General features: G+C 40.4%; 1 protein-coding gene across 2 annotated transcripts in view; it reads right to left on the reverse strand.

Annotated features, from left to right (window-relative positions):
• The window catches only part of sepsecs (Sep (O-phosphoserine) tRNA:Sec (selenocysteine) tRNA synthase), an 80,461-nt gene that overhangs the window by 17,331 nt on the left and 46,743 nt on the right, over positions 1-16,387 (reverse strand). For both annotated transcript variants that reach the window (XM_048542685.2, XM_048542693.2), the window contains 2 exons: positions 15,621-15,750; positions 13,158-13,249 (listed from right to left, as the gene is read on the reverse strand). In XM_048542685.2, coding sequence (XP_048398642.1) covers positions 13,158-13,249; positions 15,621-15,750 — 222 coding nt within the window. The remainder of the gene's footprint in view (positions 1-13,157; positions 13,250-15,620; positions 15,751-16,387) is intronic.

Here is a 16,387-nt window from a genome sequence, read left to right on the forward strand (position 1 = left end):
ACGCTTTGTTATCTCGGATTCTCCAGCATCTGCAGTTCTCATTATCTCTACTCAATGAATGGACATGTTTTCCCCCATTTCATGTTTGCTTCATTTGCAGACTACTTTAAATTTACATCATCATGTTTTTGTTCCTTTTATGAGTGGGAATAGTTTCTCCCTATCTAATCTGTCCAGTCCACTCACGATGTTGAAAACCTCTATCAGATCTCCTCTGAGCCTTCTTCCCTCAAAAGCAGAGCAGCTCCAACTTCTTCAATCATTTCCATATCTGAAGTTCCTCATCTCTGGAACCATTCTTATAAATTGTTTATGCATTTTCTCAAATGTGTTCACATCATTCCTATAATGATCTGCTCAGAACTGTACACAATACTCCAGCTGCGGTCTAACAAGCGTACTATATAAGTTCAACATTAACTCCCTGCTCTTGTTCTCTATGCCCCTATTAATACTATAGCCAAGAATACTATATGCTTTATGTACTGCTCTCTCTACCTGTTCTCCCACTTTCAATGATCTGTGTACATATACAGTCAAGTACCTCTGCTCCTGTACCCCCTTACAGCTATATGAACTATTTTATATTGTCTTTCAATGTGCTTCTGACCAAGCTGCTTCACCTCACACTTCTCTGCATTGAACCAAATCTGCCGTCTATCTGCCCACTCTACCAACTTGTCCATGTCCTTCTGGAGTTGTCCCATTGTTCTCTTTGCAGCTTACAATTCTTCCAAGTTTATGTCTTCTACAAACTTTGAATTGTTCCCTGCACACCAAGATCTAGCTCATTAATAAATATTAGGAACGGTCTTAGCGAAAATTTGTAGCATCAGACCTCACACCACAGCGAGGGAACAGGATAGCCCAGACATTCAAAATATTTAAACATGCAGGAGAGCTCACTAACACCGACTACATCAGAATGAAACCAAATGGCTCAGACACACCCTGCTTGTATGCACTCCCAAGTTACATAAACCTGGAATACCACTCAGACCAATAATCTTCTTACTGGGCAGACTTACACACAAGCTAGCGAGAGAATTACAACGGAGACTCAAGCAGCTGATTAGCAGATCCCCACACTCAATCGATTTGACCCAAGAATTTCTCACACAGCTCAAGGGCACAAAAATCAAACAGAATGAAATCATGATCTCCTTCGAAGTCACAGAACTATTTACATCCATTGACAATACTGTCAGCCAGAGAGACACTAGCCACGCTACTAGATGGACCAGGAACACCAGCAACATCAGCAGGACAGCTTACTGAAACTGCTAGATTTATGCCTCACAACGCACTTCACTTTCAAAGGACAGATATACAGACAGATCAACTGCAGACCGATGAGATCACCCATATCAGGTATCATCGCGGAAGCAGTGATGCAGCGATTGGATCACACAGTCCTTCCTATAATCCAATGGAAGCTGTGGGTAAGATATGTGGACGGCACATCAATAATAATCAAATACACAGAAGTAGAAGAAACTATCAATGTATCAACAATATCCTCGTGAACATAAATTTCACTAGAGTGGAAGAAAACAACCAACAGCTCCCGTTCTTAGACTTAACGGTAGAGAGATTGACTAGCGGCGAATTCCGCACCTGAGTAAAGAGGATGGCTACTCACATGGGCCAAATCCTCAACATCAATAGCAACCACCCCACCGTACACAAACAGAGCTGCTTCAAGACATGACTTAAATGAGCCACATCACACTGAAACACTCCCGAACTCCAGAGAATGAACAGAAACACCTACACAAAGGTTTCACCAACAACGGATACCCAAGAAGTTTTGTCTGCAGATGCCTACAGAACAAATGACAGTCAGAGGACACAGTACAACAGAAGACACTAGCAATGCTATTTTACATCAAAGATATATTAGAAATGAATACCAGACTCCTAAGGCTGCATAAAATCATGATTGCACACAAACCTACAGTAACACTGCACCAAATGTTATCAATGACTAAAGACCCCATACCAATAGTAAACAAGACCAAAGTGATATACAGAATACCATGCAGCGAATGCAATAAACATTACATTGGACAAACAGGGAGGAAACTTATAACCAGGATACATGAACACCAGCTGGCAGTAAAAAGACATGACCAATATCCACTTGTCTCAATACACCTACACAATGAGGGCCATCAGTTTGACTGGGTCAAAGTGACTAAACTGGGTCAAGTGAACACGTGAACACCAGACATGCAAAGGAATTTCTGGTAGCCTAGTTCTCATCACTGGACTCCATGAGCAAACACATAAGAAATAGATCTCAGATACAAACCAACGCCAAAACAGAACCGCAAGTGAAAAGACCATCACACCAGAAGATTATATAAATCCAGAAGGAAGCAGAACATCAAAGCTTCGAGTAGAGGTCACATCGATGATGTTGCCTGGAAGGGTAATGAAACATCCGCACACCACAGAACAAGCAGCTCGGCGCGTTAATGAACAACTGCATATATTAGGAAAACCAGAGTTCTATTACCGACTCCTGCAAACCTCCAGTCCAAACCATCCTCTAGCCTGAAAATTATCCATTGACCAATATTCTCTGTCTCCTCTCCCTCATTTAATTTTGTATGCATGTCACTACTGACCTTTTTAGTTCACAACTAAAATGTTCCTCATAAGTCTATGTGTGGCACTGTATCAAACACTGTCTGAAAGTATGCTTACACCACATCAACAGTGCTGTTCTCATCAAACCTTTCTGTTACCTCTTCAGAAAAAAACTGCAGCAAGTTAGTTAAACATGAATTCCAATTTAGAAATCCATGCTGACTAATCAAACCACCTTTTTCCACATGCCTACTAACTCTACCCTGAATAATTCTCTAGAAGCTTGCCTTCACTGAAGCATGGCCCAAAATACTTGTATCTCCAGGCTTCAGATAAAAGGAAGTGTCAGTGGTAAACTACTAGGACATCTGGGAAAATAAAGCATGTTCTTTATTCATGACACCCAAGGTAAGTAACGATAAAGTACTTGCTCCACCATGCAAATAATTTATCTGTCTCTATATTCCATTTTTACTGAATTTGCACAAGTAGATCCCTTAACTTATCAACTGTTCCCTAATTCACAGTTAAGCTTACTGAGGGTCATGAGTCTCTGTTGTGAATCATTATGTTACTGAACAAGTAGATTCCCAACCTGGAGATCTTCGAGCACTTGGGGCAGGATAATACAATCAGTTAAAGCAGCACAAAAAGTGCAGGATTTCCTTCCTTTTGTTTTGCTTTCTGCAGCTTAATGAACAAGTTATTGCCATTTTGAACAATGAGAAGCTCGGTCCTCACAGTCACATTTCATGGAGAGCTTCAGAGGGTCTCTGTAGCATTTTATTTGTCTCCCTCTGGATGCTGGCCATTTGAGAATTGAATGAAAACAGGACCTAGTGCAAGAGATGCTTAATGGCCATCCAGTCACAGCGTCCAAACTAATCTAGTTGGCTTTGAAGGTCCTTTGTTTGAATGCATGTAGACATAGCTTCAAAAAAGACATCAGTCCTCCCAGTGAATCCAAAGAACATGTTGGAGGATTACTGGTGGAATGTTTTTAGTATTCTGTATCTCTGATATACAATCCAGGTCCCACTCCAGTACAGGAATGTGGTAATGGCTATTCTGCACACTCAGACTTCTTGTCTATAAATATATATAATACAATGGAATGACATAGGATAAATGGATTTGTTTGCAATGTATCTGCTCCATAGCAATAATCAGAATGGCAATTTGATTTTCACCCGTTCCCCACAATGTAATTAACGTATGGAGCTAAACAGTGGCACAGTTCCAGGCATACAACACTGAAGTACATCTTCTAATTCATTTTAAGATGTTGTTTCAAAATCCACTTCAAACATCTAATTATATTTCATGCAATATATAGCGTATAAAAATATCAGATGCTGTGAAATGTTTCACATATTCCAGTTTTACCATTCATGAATGAGACTATTCTATTCAATGACCACAAAATCCTAACACGGTATGCAGAATGATATTTGGAAACATGGTGATAACTGTGTATCTGCAGACCCCAACTGAGTCTATACTTGAACACCCATGAACAGAGGTAGGCAGAGAACAGATGTCGCCACAAATGAGAAGAAACAGAAATTAACATCCAGGCAGGTTTATGATCAAAACAGCAAGAATGCTATTCACTCTGTTAACCTTTGAAAATATGATGTTGTGTATGAATCAACAACAACCTAATAAAATATATTATCATCATTCAGTTAGAATTCACAGACTTCAATGAAGGGCAGAAACTTATGCCCTCCTCTAAGGCAAGGTTAATGGCAGACTGCATTTAATGTGGGTGGGTGGCAGATCTCTACCTCGAGGTAAGGCCATTAAGTGATTAACAGGAGGCACAACAAGCAGGCCCTCGCAGTTTGCTTATGGGCTCCAGTGGGGATACCTTGTTCATGGTACTCAGTGACTGAATGAGGGATCCTGCATATAGAAGGAGGCAGGGCAGGGAGGGCTAATGCTCACACTGACAACCAGTCCCTTTCCCTTCTGCAGAAGTCCCTCTGCATACGTCCACCATGATCCATCTCTCAACAGTATTCATGCCTAGTCAGGGTTCTAGCAATAGTCCAAGGCCCTGGGTGGGTGCCATACTGGCAGCTGTCACTGACTCCCCAGGGGTTCTGACGTTTAACAGAGCTACAACTGGCTGGTAGCTTTCAGAAGGAGGGATATCTGCTCCCAAGGTTCTCGATTCCGAGAAGCTGTGTCACTGTCCTGTGAGGTGCTTGTTTGGCGCAGGAGCCAGTGGGCTTTCTCCGACAATGAGCACTGGGCTCTCACGGCACAACACGGCCACTAGCTGAGGCCTCCACCTCCTCCAAAAGATTCCACCTAATAATGAAACTAACTGCTCATTTATGATTAATGGATAAATTCATTGCTTCAATGAGCTTAGTGTGTACAATCACACAGTTGCAAACAATTGTCCAACATAGAAATATATGGATTACCCTGGCACGTGGAGTTAATTATTTGGCTTCTTGCCTTACATTGTCACAGGTTACTTAAATATTATTCTAAGCTTTCTATATCTCTGACAGACAACCTGGTCTTGCTTGCACCTGTGCAGTATTTCTTTTGTGCTGTTTTTAGCATTTTGACCTGCGAATAGTCATGCATCAGTGCATAGCTGGGAATGCTGTGAATGCAGTAAAGTGCTGTGACAGCTGCCATAAATCAGCAAACTTTGCAGTGCATTAATCTTTCCAGTTGTGACAGTCATTTTTTATCAAGCAGAATTGAAGCTTATTCGCAGCATGCATACAATTATGCACTTTTTTAAAAGTATCACTTAAACAGTTTACTAGAAATAAAGACTACTCAAATCTCCTTATGCTCATCCTGCTAGTTCTTCTCTTAAGGCTTAAGATGTTCATTCGCTGATATAGGCTGTTTAATTGTAAATATATTTGTAGTATGATTTCTGTGTAGTTTAGATTTTTTGGAGTTTTGAAGTAGTGACATGTGGGTTTTAATAAGGAATTAATAATCAACTTGTAGGCCAGCACGGTAGCTCAGTAGCTAACAATTGTGCCTCCCCAGCAACAGGGTCCCAGGTTCGATTCCAGGATTGGTGGACTGGCTGCAAGGAGTTTAAACATTTTTCCTGTGTCTGTGTGGGTTTCCAGTGGGTGTTCCAGTTCCTTCCACACTCCGAAGATGTACAGGTTAGGTGGAATGGCCGTGCTAAATTGCCTCATAGTATCCAGGAATGTGCAGGTTGGGTGGAGTCACAGGGATGGGGTGGGGTCTAGGTCTAAGCGGGATGCTCTTCAGAGGCTTGGTGCAGACTCAGTGTGCTGAATGACCTCTTCTACAATGCGGGGATTTTGGTCCATGACTTGTGAGTGTTTCTGCAACCAATGGTGTTATTTTAAAAAAAACTTTGTAAGGGCTAGTTTTTAGACCCGAACTGTTTTTATTTACTTGAGGAGCATTTACAACCTAGCAAGATAAATGATTGTGCCTCAAGGTTTCTGTAGAAATTTTGAGCTTCTTTTATTAGTGCAGGGGAGATATCCATAAATTAGAGAGAGACTTTCAGTTTTGGACACTTATGCAGAAGTTTTTATATGTAAAGTTGCTCCTGAGAAAGGGAGAAGACAATTAGATTTGTTCACACTAGATTACTTTAAGTAAAAAGTTATTGGTCGTCTAAATCAGAAGTGATTGAACAAAACTTGAAGAGGTAATTTGAAGCTTGAGAATATTTAAACTAGGTTATAGTTTCGGGAAGAAACTCTTAGATTTTCCACACCAGGATTTAAAGCCAATTTCAAGTCACTGAGATGTTAGTAAAAGGGATTTTCTGCTGGGTGTATTTTGGGATCTGTTAAGGATTGTTTGAGTCTAATGGGATTATATCCCAGCATGTGTGTGTCTTAAGTAAATAATCTCATTTATTCTATTTTATCTTCATTCCTTGTGCTTAATAAACTTCTGTTTTATTGTTAAAACAAGCCTGCAATATTGGCACTTATGTTTCAGTGAGACACCAAGCCACTAAAACTAGCTAGTTAGATTTCAGTTTAGCATCGGAATTATTCAGTATTATCATCAGCCAGAGTCAGAACAATTCATTTTGCTTTCTCGTTTTCCTTTGAATTAATTCCTGAAGACAGTAGATCATGCTACAAACAAGATACTGATCCAAGTGGCCATTCTTCACATGAACTTGGTTACTGGGTGACAAAAGCCAATTAACTGTGAAGTGAGCAGGCTGACAACTGCCACTGCAATCCATCTATCAGAGGCTTCCAACAGTCAAGAGCAGGAATGCTAGGCAGTTTATACCTTCGTCAGTGACACCAATGGTATGCTACAATGTTGCCCCCAAGACCATATTTTCTACATCAGAGTACTGTCAAAATATCACTACCTTTAAAACATGGATATAGGCATACTGTTTCACTGACTCGATCAGTGCTCCACAGTGACCATTTTTATCACCGAAAACAAAACCGAGACAGTTTATAAATTGTGTAGGCAAATGAGCAAATTCAGGGAAGATGGGGAAAAGGTTACAAATTGGTTAAATTTTGGATGGCCATCTTATGAATATACTGAACATATCAATCTGTTTCATTTGAATTTTACATGACAACCCCAACAGAATCTTATTGAAATTGCAATAGCCTTGAAAACTTAAGCTCACTTTTCAGCCAATGTTATTCCTTTCCTTCTTCCTCCCTTCATGGCAGCATTAACTCTTTGTTTCTATGAATCTTTTGGTTCAATATGTCCCTGGTACTTCCCGTATCATAACAAAGCAGTTGTTCTGTAAGTGTGGCCTTGGACAGTACATATCACAAGGGTAATCAACTGCTTGACATACAGAGGCATTGTAACTGAGCCTGACATTAATCAACATGCCACACATGCCTTCGGAGCCTAGTGGAGAATTATCACGGACAAGAAGCTGTAAAATGTTGCTTTCCTCCCTAACCTCGGAGCAGTGATACCAAATGTAGCACCCAGCTACCACCCTGCCAAAGATCAACCAACAGCACAGAGTTTCCTCTTCTGTGTCGCTCAGCTGAGCCAACAGAGGAAGCTACCATTTAGTTCTCATCAGAACAGCATGCAACAGCTCATCACTTGAGCATTTTGTTCAGCTATTAATCTGAAACAGCTGTCAAGGACAATTTTTTTCCCTAATAAAGAACACTGATATGACAGAGCTACCGTGCTTCTGTAGGCACCTGTCTAGATTAATGTATCAAAATAATTTCAGAATACAACTGAATATTCTTGCTCATATTATCCTGCAACATTTCACAAATACTACCGCAATATTTTAAAGGATTTGTATAACTAAACTGAACCGGCATTTCAATGCAGTAAAGCCCCTGCTCTTGCTGTAAATTTCTCTTCTGAATCTGCATGTATCATACTATTATAGAAAAAAAATGTTAAATATTTTATATAAAAGATTATGGACCAAATAGGGAAGAGGAATAAATCTGACAAAAATTTTTTTATATGAGTTTTTTCATAAAAAGCAGCCAAACATGTTTGAAACGTTCCAATTAGTGAAATTCACATTGATAATTATCTGGTTCTTAACATTTTGCATTTGTTGCTGTAGTTGGTTTAATAATTTAAAATTTTGTTGACAAATTGCACTAGAATTGTTTTTAAGCTATTCATAGTGAACTATTGCTTCGCATGCAGATTCTCTCAATTTATCACTGGAAAACAAATAAACGAATGGGAAATCCACAACAATTTTTGTTCCTTGAATAAACATCCAAGCATCACAGTTGTTCATATTGGAATATTCTTCATTTGCTCATACTTCATATTTAACACACCTATGCAAACCAACCAGCAGATCATAGCCATGGTGTATTGAGGTCTAGATATCATGTCAAAAGAAATCACCATGCACAATGATGTGAGTCTCAACTCAGATTGTTGTCTTACAAGCTAATATGTGAAACTGTTCATCTTTAAGCTTTAAATAAATGAGGAGAAACTGATCTGGTCATACTCAACAGTTCTAAGTGGACAAAAGAAATGGAACACCATCAGTAAAGTGACATTAACTATGCACTACAGCTGTTTAAATACTGAAACACCAATAATGACAATACCAGGAAATATATATTACTGGAGTCTGGAGAATTATTGAAAGATACAGCATAAAAATGGCCATTGAGCTATTCAACTAATTGCTACTCTTCCACATTGCCTTGGTTTTTTACCCCTTTGTCTAGCTGTCCACCTTTTTTTCTGAATGCTACTGTCTGAATCTGCTCCGTTGCCCTTTCAGGCAATGAATTCTGAATCACAACACCACATTGTATGAAAACATATTTCCTCACGTTGCCTTTGCTTTTTTTTGCCAATCACATTAAATCTGTATTCTGTGGTTACTGACCATCCTGCCACTGGAGACAATTCTTACTATTCACTATATCAAAACCATTCAAGAATTTGAGAGCATTTTTCAAATCTCCTCGTAACTTTCTCTAGTCTAGGGAAAATAACTTCCGCTTCACCAGTCTTTCAATATAACTGAAGTCCTTTGTCTGGAGTACAGTTGGAATAAATCACTTCCTCGCTCAAAGGCTTGGACCTCATGCGCAAATAGCAGTGCCCAGATTTAAACACAATACTTTATTCTACCTCAAGTTTAACCATTTTTCAGCCTGACTTCTTTGTTTTTGTACTCCATGCTTCTGTTCACAAAGCCAAGGATCTCTTATGCTTTAAGTCTTCTCAACTTATTCTGACACCTTAGAATATTTATGTACATACACTTCATGTCTCGCTGTTTCTGTACTACCATTAGAAATTCATTTCAACTGCCTCACTTCATTCTTCCTAACAAGATGTAACCCTTAAACTTTTCTCTTCATTGAATTCCACAGACCATGAGTTTGCCTATTTCACCATTTCGTCCTGAAGTCTGTTACTATCGCATTACTCATTACGTTTTTGAGTCCTGTATCATCTGCAAATTTTTTTTTAATAGAATCCCTACAGTGTGGAAACAGGTCCTTCGGCCCCACAAGTCCTCACTGACCCACAGAGCATCCCACGCAGACTCATCCCTCTATAACCCATCTAATCTACACATCCCAATGGGCAATTTAGCATGGCCAATGCACCTAGCCTGCACATCTTTGGACTGTGGGAGGAAACCGGAGCACCCGGAGGAAACCCACACAGGCACATGGAGAATGTGCAAATTCCACACAGACAGTCGCCCGAGGCTGGAATCGAACCCGGGTCCCTGGTGCTGTGAGGCAGCAGTGCTAACCACTGAGCCACCGTGTTTGACATTACGTCCTATAAACCCAAGTCCAGTCATTAATACATATCAAAAACATAGTCCTTTTGACCACTTGACCATTGACAAATACTAGTTATACCTTCCACCAATCTGGAAAATAACTGCTCACCACTACTTCTCCATTTTCTGTCCCAAAGCTAATTTTCCAGTACTGCTGCCTCTGTCCCTTTAAACCCAAGGACTTGAATGTTGCTGAAAAGATTACTGTGTGGCTCTCCTCACACAACACATCACAAGAACATCACTAATCTCATCAACCCTCTTGACTGCTTAGTCAAAGCACTCAATCTATTTAGTGAAACACATCTGTGCTGGTTGTCACATGATAGCGCACAGTTTTTCAAATGTCAATTACTTTTGTCTCCAATTATTTTCTTAAAGTTTTCCCAACATGGCCATTAGACTGATTGGCCGTAGCTGCTTGGTTTATTCCAAGTCCTTTATTAAATAATGGCTCAACATTTACAATCCATGGTAACATTTAAAATGCTCTGGACCAACATCCTACATATGGAGGATTAGATAATCATGCCAGAGGCCTTTTGGTCACCTTCATGACTTAAGGACACATGCTATCCAGCAGGTAACTTTTTTGTTTTGAGAACTGCTAACCTATTAAGTAGCTCCTCTTGATCTATTTTCATCATATCCAATATCATGGTTTGGTCCCGCTTTCATTCTACATGGTGGCAGCCACTTCTTCAGTGAAAACAGATGTAAAGTACTCAGGGAGTATTTTAGCCATGCTTCCTTCTTTCATAAGAGTATCTCCAAAGAGAACAAAATGCTGACAAGCACTGGTGCTAGCACACAATCTTGCTTAACTCCATTAATGACTAGGATTGAGTCAGAAAACTCCAGGAAGCACATGAGCAGATCACAATAGGTACTGCCCACCATGGGGATAAATTGCTCAGAGCAGCAGAATTTCACCATCACCTTCCAGTGGACTGTGTCAAAGGCCATGACCTGGTCAACAAATATGGTGTTGACGTCCATGTTCTGTCCTTGGCATTTCCCTTGAAGCTATTTAACAGCAGCGACTTCTTTACCTTTTCTTAATTTGTACAGGCTCTTTGGCATCAAATCCTAGTTGAGGCATTCCACTTAGCAGTTCTGAAGGTCTCTTCAGAAGGAGAGGAATGAAATTCCTTACGATTGTCACAATTCTGACAAATTAATTTCCTTGTACAGATGGCTAATGTTGGCATCTTTGTATTTTTGCTGGATGTATTCTTGCTCCCACACGGACTGCAAATTCAGTAAACTTCTGGATCAGGCATTGATCTCCGACCGTTTTTTTTAAAATGCATGCACGGTTAGGCCAGCATTTATCGCCCATCCTTAATTGCCCAGAGGGCAGTTAAGAGTCAACCACACTGCTGTGAGTCTGGAGTCACATGTAGGCCAGATCAAGTAAGGATGACAGAGATAGTAAGAACTGCTGATGCTGTTGTCTGAGATAGCACAGTGTAGAGCTGGAGGAACACAGCAGGCCAGGCAGCATTACAGGAGCTGGAAAGCTGATGTTTCGGGTCGGAAAGCTGATGTTTCGGTTCGGAACCCTTCTTCAGAAGAAGGGTCCTGACCCAAAGTGTCAGCTTTCCTGCTCCTCTGATGCTGCCAGGCCTACTGTGGTCCTTCAGCTCCACACTATGTTATCTAAGGATAACAGTTTCTTTCCCTCAAAGATGTTAGAAAATAAATATATTTTCTTTTTTAGTTGGGTTCTCCACTCTAGTATGAATCCTACATTAGTCCTCAGCCTCATTTTCCTCTCTCATTTTAAACTCCGTGTGTTCGGTGTTTCAGTTAACTGTGGATTTGTTTGCCCTACTTTCCCCTCACAACAATGTATTGACTCTGTAGACAAACCAGCTCCTTTTTGAAGATCTCCAATTACTGCAAAATCCATGTAGTGCGTCAACACAAGGTGTTCGTATTTCTAAAGAAGTACATTCATCACTTTGATGAAGACAAAAGCCCTGAAATTTCTCTTGGTAGTGCTTGGTGAATGCAGGAACATAGAAGTAGGCCAATCAGCCCTATGAACCTATTCTGCCATTCAATGAGATCATGGTTGATCTGTGGCCTAACTCCACATAGCTGCCTTTGGCTCATATCTCTTAATACCCTTGCTTAACAAAAATAGATTCATTTCAGGTTTAAAATTAAAAGCTGACGTGGTATCCACTGCTGTTTGTGGAAAACAGTTCCAAACATTAACCAGCGAACAGATGCAAAACCATTACAAAAGGTTTCAACCGTGCTCTGTAAACTGGGTTCCCTCACTAGATTTGCAGCTGAAGTAGCTGCTGCTTCCACATTACGGTGTTAACAAGTTTATCCACTTCATAATTTCACTGTTCCTACATCCAACAGAATCTTCAACTGAAGTCACCCAAAGAAATTCGGCAGAAGGACTAGGACTCCAACTGAAGACAGGGCTAACTAGCCCTCAGGAATCATAGGTGGTGGGGCAATTCAAATTGTATGGCAACAGCTTTTAATTATAAATGAAAGGAAAGGAAGAAAGGCTGGAATTCATACAGCACCTTTCACAACCTTGAGGCATTCCAAAGCATTTTACATCCAATCAAGTACTTTTGAATAGTCATCACTATTTAATGTTCAAATATGCCACCCTAAACATGAAAGACATTGCAAGGGCATCTCAGACGTGCAATCAGACAAACCTGAACACCAAAACTAAAGATATAGTAAGAACTGCCGATGCTGGATTCAGAGAAAGCACAGTGTGGAGCTGAAGGAACACAGCAGGCCAGGCAGCATCAGAGGAATAGGAAAGTTGGTGTTTCGGGTCAGAACCTTTCTTCCGAAAGAAGGGTCCGACCCAAAACGTCAACTTGCCTACTCTCCTGATGCTGCCTGGCCTGCTGTGTTGGTCCACCTCCACACTGTGTTACCAAAATTAAAGAACATGATGTTAAGAAGAATGACAGCAGTGTGGTAACTAGCTATATTTTAAGGACTTAATTAAAGGAGGAATCACAGTTTTGAGAGGCAGATAGGGCTCAACAGGAGAGATGTTGAGGAATTCATCTCCTTAGCTAGAGGTCTAGAAAACAGCAACTCAATCTCAGGGTATAGTCAATCATTTAAAACTGAGCTGAGAAGGAGCTTCTTCACTCAAAAAAAAGCAACACAGTTGAATTCACAACATAACAGCTATTTGTAGACCACTGAAGTAAACATGAAAAACATACGCGGGTGCAGTATACGTACAGGCTTCAAGCTGGAGCAACAAACTCACCTTTCTTTCTTTTAAGAGACGCTTATAGCCGTTCACACCAAGTGACAGTAGCGTAATAAGAACATCAGTTGAGGGTGATGCCGACGCTCGTCCTAGAAATATCAATAAAAATTGAAATTTCCCATTTCAATTTCAATTCTTAACTATTTCTAAATGATATTAGTGAAAGTAGAAATTCATAGAATGCCCACAGTCTGGCAACAGGCCTTTCAGCCCAACAAGTCCACACCGACCCTCAGAACATCCCACCCAGACCCATCCCCCTTTAACCCATCTAATCTACACATCCCTGAGAACAATGAGCAATTTAGCATGGCCGATCCACCTAGCCTGCACATCTTTGGGCTGTGGGAAGAAACCAGGGCACCTGGGGGAAACACACGCAGACACGGGGAGAATGTGCAAACTCCACACAGACAGTTGCCCGAGGGTGGAATCAAACATGAGTCCCTGGCACTGTGAGGGAGCAGTGCTTACCAGTGAGCCACTGTGCCACCCCTAAACATTGAGTACTCAGGATAGATAGCCCCATTTGGGACTCCACTGGTCACGTTCTGCCAATCAGATAAACTTGAACCTAGGACCCTGATGCTGTGAGGCAGCAGTGCTAACCACTGAGCCACTGCGCAACTCTTCAACATTTCAGTCATGGCTCCACGTCACACATACCAAAAGGATTCCAATTTCAATTGCTGCAATGGGAAGTATTAGCTAACTCGGTTTGGGGCTGCAAACTGTGATGCTCTAAAGTGGCTACAACGTCCCTCCACTGGAGATTAAAGAGCTGCATATCCCAGTTATGGTCATTGTGCAATGGTGTGACTAAATAGTGACAAGATGGAACATGACCACGATACTGTCACAGTCAAACAAATTCATTCAATCACACACTACCCTTGCATGAGGGGTAAACATTTGGGCAAGTTAAAGGGAATGTAGAGGAGGTGGGTAATGGGGAGATGGGGTTGGAGGTGGCAACAGGGTTACCAGGCTACACACACACACACTCACGAATCATAGGGGTGAATCTGTATTTGCAGATGCATTCTATTTTGTTCAAAATGCACACAATTTATAGACAGTCAGTCAATGTGGCATTTTATAAATTCCTACTTGAGAAATAAAACCAGTCTGACTCCAAACCAAAATTCTAAACAAGGCCTCACACATAACATGCAGTGGCGGACCTAAAATGTCACCTCTTCTTTCCACTGATAAAACGTTCAGTTTTCTCAAGACCATGACTTCAAAAGAACTGCTTGAAGATTTAACTGATTAAAGAGTTAATAGCATCTTGCGTTTGTTTAGTACATCCCCATCAGCGGTGTGTCCCCATGATCTTTTCCCTATAAATTCTGTGTCTGATACTACCTCTCTCATGAACATCCGAAGGAGTAAGACTTCAAAAGCTTGTGTTTTCAAATAAAACTGTTCGACTAATACTTGGCATCGTGCGATTTCAGACCTTGTCCAGCCCGGTCTAACACCAGCACTTCCACATCCTGCATGGAAATATATTGCTGTTCCTCTCCCATAATTGGGTCAAAATCCTGAACTTTCTTTCTAACAGGGCTGGAGTTCCTCCACTGCAAGGCCTGCCGTGCTTCAAAAAGCTCATCAGCATCTTCTTAAGGGATGGTCAATGAATGCCGGCCTAACAGTGACACCCTCATTCCACGAAAAAATTTTTTTAAAAAATTGTTCCTATTGGTTGTTCATCAAAGTGACAGCAAGAGATCAGGAGAAATTTCACATCAGGATATTTATGACAGTCCTTTCTAAATAAACGTCCTGGCATCAATCAATTTTCATTAAAGCAACCGAGTATCTTTATTTCCAAAAAGGGACAGAAAATATGAATTGGGATTTCTAACCGTCTATTATTTTATGGCTTATCGTTGGAGCAAAACTATCAAATATATACCTGAGGAAGCATTAAAATAACAACTAAATCTTGATAAAAACCAAAAGAACGGCAGATGCTGTAAATCAGGAACAAAAACAGAAGTTGCAGGAAAAGCTCAGCAGGTCTGGCAGCATCTGTGAAGAAAAAAATGAGTGTTAACATTTCGGGTCCTCAGAATTTCCAAGCAAGGGTCACTGGATCTGAAACATTAACTCTGATTATTTTTCTTCACAGAAGCTGCCAGAACTGCTGAGCTTTTCCAGCAACTTCAGTTTTTGTTTAAATCTTTGAATTAATTGCTGCTTCATACATATTGACGCAAACAAAATGACACTTTCACAACAGCTTAAGAACTTAATCTTGATCTGGATGTCAATGATATTCCTTCCTTAGCTTACACTAAACCCTGCATCTAACACGGACAATGAAGCTCAATTCACAATTTTACACCAAGGTTTTCGAGGACAGTAATCAAAAACAAATATTAAATTTACTGCAAATCGTACTATTATTTCTGAAACACGCTTTGTTAACTCGAGTACCTGATAATGAATTACCTGGATACATTTTGCTGATTTCATTTATGAAGACATCATCAAAACCCGCTACAATAGCACCACCTACTGGAACCAGGAAGTTTTTGTCCGAGCTCTGCACAAAAGCATCTATGCGGCCAATTCGAGCCCCCTAATTAAAATATCAAAACAATCAAGGCAAAAACAAACCTATAAAGAAAATTAATACTCATCTGAAAGACATATCATATCAGGGTCAAGTGTGTCAATTAATACTATGAGACGTCCTTGTTTATCAAAGAATGACTTCTAACAGTCTTGGCATCGGGCATGTTTGAACTTGCACTTAGGTTGACAGCACTAGCCAACAAAATGACAAAGATAAAGGACCGACCCCAGATATCTGCGACAGTTAAATAAAGAACCATGGCTTTATTTAATAAATGCTAATTCAGTTCCCACAGTTATGTGCTCAGTCTATTGTGCCATCTAAAATAACAATGCCCAGAAAGAATCAGGAAAATAAAAGTCAATGACGAACTTCCGAAGTGCAGTCACTTTTGCAATAGAAGAAATTCGGTAGGGATTTCCCCAATTTTAGAATTAATTTCTTGATCAGAAATGTTTTATAACGACTAGGAGTGGTCAGGATTAGGACTCTCTTCATGTGTCAGCCATAGTCCAGCTGATATTCTGAGATAAAAAGGTACAAATTCTACTTCAGAATTTGAACACAAAAATCGCAGCTGATACTCTCTTTATGGGGCTGGTTTACGTCGATTATGCATTCATGAGTATATATTGGGACC

Source organism: Stegostoma tigrinum, chromosome 1 (genome assembly GCF_030684315.1).
Source record: "Stegostoma tigrinum isolate sSteTig4 chromosome 1, sSteTig4.hap1, whole genome shotgun sequence".
In the NCBI taxonomy this organism is placed as follows: domain Eukaryota; kingdom Metazoa; phylum Chordata; class Chondrichthyes; order Orectolobiformes; family Stegostomatidae; genus Stegostoma; species Stegostoma tigrinum.